The sequence below is a fragment of the Dinoponera quadriceps genome, unplaced genomic scaffold, assembly GCF_001313825.1.
Source record: "Dinoponera quadriceps isolate SergipeBrazil2010 unplaced genomic scaffold, ASM131382v1 scaffold589, whole genome shotgun sequence".
Lineage (NCBI taxonomy): Eukaryota > Metazoa > Arthropoda > Insecta > Hymenoptera > Formicidae > Dinoponera > Dinoponera quadriceps.
Genome location: NW_014554985.1, coordinates 978038 through 987579, shown reverse-complemented (window position 1 = coordinate 987579; position 9542 = coordinate 978038). Strand labels below are relative to the sequence as shown.

Here is a 9542-nt window from a genome sequence, read left to right as displayed (position 1 = left end):
GGGGGGGGGGGGGGGGGGACGCGAGATGGGCTCGTTTCCGGAAGCGTTGTTTTTCGCGACGAACAAGCGGACGGGCGGACGGGCGAACGAGGAAACGAGCGAGCGGGACGAGCGATCGATCGACGAACAGAGTCCGTTGTAATTTCAACGCTGTACCTATTGAACTTCCTACGTTTTATGAGCGCTCCACGTGCGTGCCGGGAATAATCGCGGTCGTTAGATATATCTCGTTGCGCGCGTGGAGCGCGCTTGTGAGTCGGAGAGATTTTGCGCGCGCGAGCTCCGGCGTTAGTAGAGTACGAGCCCCGCCGATGCTCCGTGTGTACTTACGGTATGCAAATCGCGAGGGGTAGGGAAGCAGGGAGACCGCGTGCGCCGGAAGGGACGCAGAATCTGATGTATTATCAGTCTATGAATGAGAGATAGCTCGCCCCCTCCACGCTTGCGCGTGACTCCAAATTTTACGATCGCCAATACGTCAAACGGCTAATGCTTCAGATATTACTGACATAAATCTGCCAGGCGGTAATACTGAGAGCTCGACTACGATCCTCCTTCAAGCTGTCCTCTCGTAAGATTCCCCCTTCTCTTCGGATCCCCCCCTCACCCCTCGGTTAGTGCATCATTGTGACGAAGGTTCGGCGATCAGCGCGCGAATATGCTCGCTGAAAAGTGCGAAATATATTTTTTCAAACAGGACCTATATATATATATATATATGTATGTATATTTCGCGCCGGTCGTATTTCACGTCGCGAGATCCGTGTTTCTTATTTGCAGCACGAGGTAAACTTCATATTCTCCGCGGCTGGGTCGCGAATACCTTAGCTCGGCGGATATTTACGACGAATTCCGCCCGGCTGCACGCTCCTATCGGTCTTTGTTAAGGATTTAAGGCGGTCCTACAAAGACGGCGGCGGCGGCGAGAGAATGTACGAATTTCGCGACCGATCGTAATTAATTCGACCGCGATACGATTCCGGCCTCTGACAGCGATAGCGTACCTTTACGCGCAGGCGAAATCCTCTTTTTAAATCCCGTAGTGTCGGCTACACCTGACCCCTAAATCCTTTGAGCATGGCGCGGACCATGATTCTACTTAACCCACATAAAGTTCCCTCTCTGCGCGAAGACTTAGAGCTGAGAATGGTGATGGCGAGGTCGACTTGGGGAACGAGAGGCGCCCGGGGACTTGCAGTTGCAGCGTGCAGGAGTTAATCCTTGATAAATCCTCGAACTCCGTCCTAATTCAGTATTGAGCTCCCTTAATTTTATTCCGTCAGTGACCTTTTAGCCCCGAGCTCCGAAATCAGAATCGACGATCCGCCGATTGAGAAGCGCGACAATGCTGAGACGCGCGAAATATAACGTCGCGCCGAGAGAGACGGCAGGGAGAAATTTCGACGTTCGCTGCCCCGTCAAATCAACTCCCTTTTCCTCCTCTCTGTTTCTTTGGATTTCATTATTTTCAATTTTTTATATATTTATTCTCATATTTAACGTTAATAACAAATTGTACTTATTTTTATTACTGCAGACTTCTACTTGTGGTATATTTCAAATCAACTATCTTAGTATGAAAAAATACGTTAAGGTTCACAAAGCGACATAAACAGAAATTTAAAAATATGTTGTCTTAGAAAAATTTTTTTTATTAACTTTTGTTTATGCCTCTTTGCAGTTTTACTGTCTAGTAATAACGTTAGACACACATTTATTGTCTCGCGCCGCTCAAGTTCAATTTCTATTAGATCTTCACACAAGTTGCTCGATCATTTCGTCGAAAATGACCTTCCATGTCGTTTCGACAGGTATCTTGTTTTTTCCAAATGCCATTTCGCGAGCGTAAGAAGAGCGACAATTAGAAAATTGGAGGTGAGGAGGTTGGGACTGGAAAAGTGGGGGAGTCGGAGGGTCAGCTCTCGAATAATGCGGGGCCAAATGTAATTTTCGAAGCGGGGCGCAACGGGATACGAATAATAAGCAATTTTCAAATCGCATTACGTTATTACGCGAGTATGAAACAACGCGGCCGAAAATGGAAGAGAAATATCATCGTGAAGATAATCAGCTTTCGCTGCCGCGTCTTCGGATAAAATATTCCGCCGGTTTTACGCCGTTTTTGCCGTCAAATCTCTGGACCGAGCTGTGTTTATCGATATTACATATAACCGGTTTCTCTATTTTCGCGCGACACGCGTGCTTAGAAAGATCGATGAAAAATCGTTCTTTTTTTCGTTTCAATCACGCTTTAAATAAGAGATCACATATTTTCGGACGGTACGCTTCAATGTTTTAAGCTGTCTGCTTTGTATGTTTCGTGGCTTTTTTACTTGGCCCAACTAGCACCGAAGCTCATTTAAACTTCACTCTATATTCTGTTTCGCGCGGTTCGATCGGTCCCCGGCTATGGCCCGTGGCATAGTGATTCACGAGCAATTCGGCGCCAATGCGGTGCAAAAAGCGGCCATTACCTTCCATGAGGAAATTTGTGACTCTCAAATATTAGCGTTCACGCAGTATATAACGCATAATTTATCCGTGCATTCCGGATATATCCGGATACTTACGTTCCGAATAATCCGTTCGCATCGAGATCGCGCAGAGAGAAAGAGAGATCCTGCTATCGAGGGATATTATCGGTTCTTCGGCACAGATATCGCGGAGATATATCTTTTGTCGCGTTCGATATTATGTAAAAAATTAACCGAGAACATTAATATCCTGTCTCGCGGAAGGTTCCGGCATTCGTGCCGAGTGCGGGTTGAACGAGCCAAATATTGGTTCTACGCTGACGTGTTCATACGAGGTAATACGAGATTGTGTGGTGGTGGATGAATGCCGCCGTCTAATCAGAGGAAGATACGCAGACCTGAGTAAACATCATCAACTGTTGTAATTGTTCATTGTTCACGCTCGCATGGAAAATTAATCATTATATGTCGTCGTATACATATATATTCTCATTTAAATTCATTTATCAAAACTTTACGCGTCGCTAATTATTTTTTAGCAAACGAGAAATCGATAATACGATAATGAATACACAGCGTAACTCGAAGGGAAATATTTTATCTCGCATTGGCAGAGAGAGAATGGCCAGGTGGGTGCCGCGCTCTGTATATATATTTAGTTTCCTCTTTATTTACTCCTTTTTTACGAAGTCTCTCTCGATACGTCGTCCAGGGAGGAGGTGTTTCGTGAAATATGATACTTAAAACTATAATCACCGCGTGCATAAATCTGACGCGAGGAAAGAGCAGACGGGCCGAGGCTGAAAGGCGATACGCGAAATACCGTCGACAAATCTGCGATCGATAACGTTAATTTATGTCCGTGGCCGATGGCACTCTTTCTCCAAGACCGGTGGTAAAAATCTGTAAGGACCCGGGCGAGAGAGCTGAGAAATGCCTCCATATATCAGCGTTAAGGCCGCTCCGTCAGACGCATCCGCGATATTATCGCGAATGGTGTTGATGGATACCGAGAGAGACTCATCCGTCGAGCACTCGATACACTTTTGTCCTGCGACGCGTGCACGCCGATGGAAAAGTTAGGCTCGACGGAAAGGCTATCGGTAGTGACGGTATCAATAATACCCATCCTATAGACAAGATATAGACAGACGGATATGAGCAATTCGACTTCACTGTCGATAACTCAGGCGACAACAGAAAGAAGTAACGATCTCATGCCTCCGTGCTGCCGATGCTGCTCGATATCTCTCTCATACGCTTCGACTCGAATTTTCAAAGTTAACGTTACTCTAAGTATAGATCTAGATTTAAATAGAGAAACGCAATTCTGGGGTTCGATATATCGAACTTTGATCCAGTTACGAACGGTATTTGTCCGAATTGATGGCTTGGTTGTCCGGTATTAGCTTCATAATGCACGATTCCCTTACAATTTCAAATGGAGAGCCCAACTTTCTTCGGATGCAGACCAGGCTTCGAAGTAATTAATGGCGGTTCACCTTGCTTGTCCCACGACCTCTTTCGCTCAATGTTATTGTAAACGATCCATTCTCCTCGTCATCTGTTACAATTCATCTTAAAAATGAGTCGTTTTCGTTACGTTTGTACAGCGTATCGCAGATGGAAATGCGATCCATGAGATTTTTTGTTATCAAATTGTGCGGCACTCAAACTTCTTTACACCATTCCAAGTTTGCTTGGATGTTTCGAAACAATTGATTTGCTAGCTTTTAACCTCGCTGCGATTTTCTAAGTTGTTATTTGTCGATCAGATTAAAGCCGTTATTTGGTCGACATCCGTGGTAACTGGCCGATCAGAGCGAGAAGCATCTTCGACATTCACTTCTTCTAAACGAAAGTTAGTACTTGCTGAATAAATATTTATTATTTTTTAGATATTTTTTATTCAGTATACTGTATATTGCATATATATTCGATGTAAGACGCTTCCACGTCTCTTGATCAGGTTAATTAAATTAAATTAAATTAAATTTGATAAATTAGATTTAATTCAATAAATTTAATGCGAACAAGGGAAATATTTTCCGAACTACTCGATGACGAAAGTATGTTAAGTCCACTTCGTAGACACACTATATTCTACATTCAAGATATTTACTTAATCCAAATAAAAACCCCGTAAACCGTTCCCTCGTCGTCCCTTTATCGTTCTTATCATCCTTTTGCATTGTACCGTTCGAAATATCATTGTTCCCTCGAATAATTAACAGTCATGAGAGAGAAAGAGAGAGTGAGATAGCCGAGTATCACAACATGATATGCGTATAACGGAAAGTTTCAAGTTACCTTACATCCAGTAAGTGTCAAGAGATCAACGCCAGCGGGTACGTACACGGGACGTATGCGGGACACGGGCGGCTCTTTAATCTTCGGCTCTTCGACGATAATCTTTCTCTGCCAGCGTAATTGCTTAACCCGTGCGAGTAATATGGTTATCTCGGCGGCCGTCGTCGATCAAGCCTCGAAATCGATCGCCACGGTGGATCCCGTCTACGTGGTAGTCGCAATTGGTACGGCCGGGGAGGAGTATTGCCGCGAGGTGTAATGCTCTTCGGGTTCGATCGGGCAAAGTAGTCCAGCGTACACGTATAGAACGAATCGCCGGTCGTCGAGATTCCCTCCTTAGTCTGTCGCTACTCCCAGCCCGCCGCGCGTCTCGCCGACGCATCCTTTGTCACTGTACACTCTTTACAGTCTCACCTTTGACNNCCCCCCCCCCACTGAACTCGGATCTCCTGTCTCTCTCGTCTCTTCTTTGTTCTTCCATTCTTTCGCTTCCTTGCAGCACTATCTCTAGACAAGTCACGAAGCGGACTTGACATAGTTTCGTCGCCGAGTAGTTCGGAAAATCGTTCCCTTGTTCGCACGACGATTAAACCTGATCAGGAGACGTGGCGGTGTCTTGCTCCGAATATATATGCAGTAGACTAAATAAAAAAATATCTAAAAAATAAATATTTATTTGACAAGTACTAATAACACATTTAAATACAAAATTTTTATTTAAATATAATAAAGAACTGCTTTCATCAGAAGTTACAGATTTAAGAACATGTGTATTTTCTCATTTCTAAAAAATTTTTGCAAAGTATGTAAAAATGTGTGTATTGGTATAAATAAATAATACACTGAGTGAATATTTTTTTGTATTTTTTCGGTATTATTTTCCTTAATACGTATGTAGTCTCGCGAGAGACACGCTATTGCGTATCCTTCACAGGAATAAAGATATTTTTGTTGAAATAAATAATTGCAATTTTTAAATAAACGAATTTCATTAATTCAGCTCGTTTGCGAGAAACTCTGCTCTGTGCTTTATGCCCTATGGGAGCGAGAATACTTTTGTGGAAATAAATCGTCGTTATTTATAAATAAACCAGTTTAATTGCGAACAATTAAGAGTAACGTGAATTTTTTCCGACCGCAATAATACCAGAATAGTGCCGATAAATGCCGGCTGATGTGAGTGTATGAATTTACACATGCATCTCTCCGCTTGATGTATGTCATTCAGATACATCGTCGTCGTCGTTATCTTCAAATATTAAAAATTACTATTCATAAGATGCATTGGACGTTCGGACACGAACGAGTATATTTATTTTGGATGTAGAATAACCAAGTGGAAAGAAATCAAAATTGATGAGGCGTTCACTGTGTCCTTGTAAGTTCAAAGTATTTAATATTTAATAAAAATTAACCTTGTAAAAATATGGCAGGAACAAAAAAGTGTGAAATGATATCGCAGCAAAAATTGTAATCACAAAAGAACACAAGCATATGAGATTTTTTTAAAAGTTTTGTAGATGCAAATCGATTAAATAACAAAAAACTGTTAGAACCAATTCGTAGTTGTATGTGCATAAAATATTTTTTTTTTTAGTGAACAGATTCATTTCCTATAAATAAACATTTTTACGATCGGATGGAATTTATTTTTCATTTCTATTGCCATTCTTCGCGAAATATGAATTCTTTCGTAAAGGAGAAATATACGGTTGGTGTTTTTTTTTATATATATATTTCTGACGTCTTCCTTAGACGTTGAAATTTTGATGAAGACCATTCTCCACAAAGCAAGACCGATCGACAGCGCACTGACTCGGCAGCCGACGGAATTAATTCGCTGCGGGATTTGATCGACGGGCGCGTCTTTTGTCCGCGAATGTAAAAGCGCAAATTAGATTAGAAACGAATATCCCGGTTTTTCAGCGGGTTACTCCGTCAGTGAAGGCCAATATAGCGATAAGTTGTCATCTTCTAACGAAAGGCATCCTGTTACAGTTGCCTGAATAGGGCGGATTTAATCAGGGTGCACGACGGAACGGATTCAGGGGCGCCCACAATAGCCGTGCTCTGCAACCAAGGAGCGGAAGTGGAGGTACTCAGCACGGGGCCAGACCTCTACGTCGAGTTCGTCGCTAATTCCGAGTGGCCGGGCCAAGGCTTCAAGGCGATGTTCCAATTCCAGCCATTGGACGATGCGCCGCATCCTGGTCGGTAACGAACGACGGTTACTCGTCGACATTACGAAAATCCATCCTTCCTCGATCCAGCCGCAGTCACCGCCCCCTCCCCCCCCAACCCCTTCTCCCCTATCCGCCTTTCTTCGGCACCGAGTCTCATCTCGCGATGTGTACCGCGGCCATTGGCGACGCGCTTCCACCCAGGTGGCTCCCCAAAGCCACGGGATGAGCCATTAAATTATCCATTACTTCGAATCGCTGACTGCCGGAGCATCTTTTGGGCTTCTTCATTGCCCGGGCCATCGATCCGGACTATTCGTCCCTCCCGCTCGTGTGACAATTTTCCGGTATTAAGAAACGTTTACGTGTGTGTCGCATCGAGTTTCTTATTATAACAAAGGCACATTGATCGCTCGACGTGAGGAGAGACGAAAGATATTTTCTACTATAACAGACTTTCACGTCTCTCTCTCTCTCTCTCTCTCTTTCTCTCTGCCTTACAATAGTATTTCACGTCTTTGTACATTCTCAAGTTCAATTCAAGTATACGAATTCCCCAGCATGAATAATTTAACTACATCGGTTCTCGGACGAATCGAAGAAAGTCGTTCGCAGCGGGGCGAAGTTATCGGATTCAGATAAAAGTAAATGATTGAAGCGCGCGCCAGCTCGCAAGCTCGGCCGGTACCTCGAAGGGCGCCAATAGCTTCGGAAGCTCTCCACATGGAGGGTCGCTGGGCTAAAGCGCGAAGGCACCACGAGGCAGAGCTTCCAGGTAGCTTTTCGCCCGGGCTTTTCGCGGTCGGCAAGGAAGAGCGCGAAGCTTTCCAACGCGGTATCCATAGAGCTTGCGTGCTTTCCCTTCGGCCTCTTTGCTGGCTCGGTAATCGCGACAGCATTCGAGGCCTTTCACGCCTTTGTACCCGTCGCCATTCCTCGCGACTTTGCCGTTGACGGATACACAATGAGAGGGTAACAATGAGAAGGGGACGGGAATTAATTGCAAAATGATAGGCTTAATATCCTGTTAATTATCGGCAATACAGCTCCGTTCGTCCAGCTATCAAGGTTGCGTGCCCCGTAAATTCGATCACCGACGTTAATCAATATAACACGTCGATCAGTCCGCTCGACTCGAAGAAAGGCGTCTTTGCGTATTTACGAGGCGATGAATCATGTGGCGTCCTTTGTGCTAAGGTAGATTGGCCGTGTTGCACGCGCGATTCCCCGTCGTAATTAACGGCACTGTATATTCTCGAGATAATTACAATAATGTGTTTCAGAGCTGGACAAGGCCGTCCCAGGGGCTGTTACGGGGAACCCCAAGTACTCGGTCATCGGGCCGGCTGTCAGCGCTACCAGTAAGTACGCACGTTGCATGCCGCGATTTATCACCTTTCTTAATCAATAGTCGTCCTACCATCGCGCGGCACTCTCTCTCTCTCTCTCTTCCTCCGCGAGAGGAGGAAGTTGTGCCGGTGTGTGACATCTTTTTAGGCAAGTGTAAGTCGCCCACCTGAGAGAACACAAAGGCGTGTCGATAGGTGCGACACGCTTCGCCGGATCTTTAGCTTCGTGTAAAGAATTATCGTGCCGCGGGAGACCCCGGCTGAACGGTTGAAATGTAATCTTGGAAACGTGACGTACAGAGAGTCGCGGAGAAACAGGATACTCGATGTAAAATAAAATTTTACCCCGGATGTAACACACTTTTACGAAGTCTGAAGGAATAAGTGTAACGTCAGCCCTCTCGGGGGGTATATACGGTCGCGTTGTTTAAAAGGATTATTTTGATGTCTTCAACATGAGCGCCCGGCGAATACGTGTAGAAATATGATTTTCCCCGGAGCCCTCGCCGGCACATAACTTCTCCGTAACGCGGCGGCGGTATAAACTTTGTGAGTACTTTGCGCTTGTAGAATCATCAGCCGTATGTTACGGGCGGCGTGGCGAAAGCTCGACGGGCCACGAACTTTACGGCTTTTTCATGAAAATAAGATGCTTGTCTTATATCCTAAGTATCCGCCGTAAATTCGGTTGACAAGTGGCCGAACTTCCGTTCATTCGTGACTAGGAATTTCCCCTTTATCGATACGTGACCCGGCAAGACGCGATTTACAGCGGCCGCTGTGTATACTTGAGCAATCAAGTGAGTAATCAAGCGATCGAGTATTCGCAGGATATTTATTCTCATCAGTTCTATTCTCTATTCTTATCTGCTTGAAGGCCATGTGCTACGTAAATAGTATCTGCCCGATGTGCTATTTATAGGTAAGGTATTCTAACTAATTATATTATTGATTAACCCATTTGCATCAGAAGCGGATATATCCCGGTTCATTACCTGCAGCAACAATGGAGAATGCTCAAGATGGCTTTCTCGCGATTTCTCAACCGAATCGAATCACAAACCTTTCGCATATTTCTAATACAACGTATAATATCATATGATATTCTCTAAATTTCCTGGAGTGAAATCTCATCTTAAAGATGAATAAAAATTCACTCGAGGCAGTAGTAAAAATACCGCCATTCGGATTCGTAAGAACGAATGTTTCACCGAAGCTCAGAGTGGATT

At 44.5% G+C, this 9542-nt stretch overlaps 1 protein-coding gene across 1 annotated transcript in view; it reads left to right on the top strand.

Moving 5' to 3' along the window:
- LOC106742700 (neuropilin and tolloid-like protein 1) overlaps window positions 1–9210 on the top strand; it is a 132591-nt gene extending 123381 nt beyond the window's left edge. Inside the window, exons 7-9 of the mRNA XM_014615897.1 lie at window positions 6783–6994; window positions 8248–8325; window positions 9191–9210. Coding sequence (XP_014471383.1) covers window positions 6783–6994; window positions 8248–8325; window positions 9191–9210 — 310 coding nt within the window. The remainder of the gene's footprint in view (window positions 1–6782; window positions 6995–8247; window positions 8326–9190) is intronic.
- The last annotated feature ends 332 nt before the right edge of the window (window positions 9211–9542 follow it).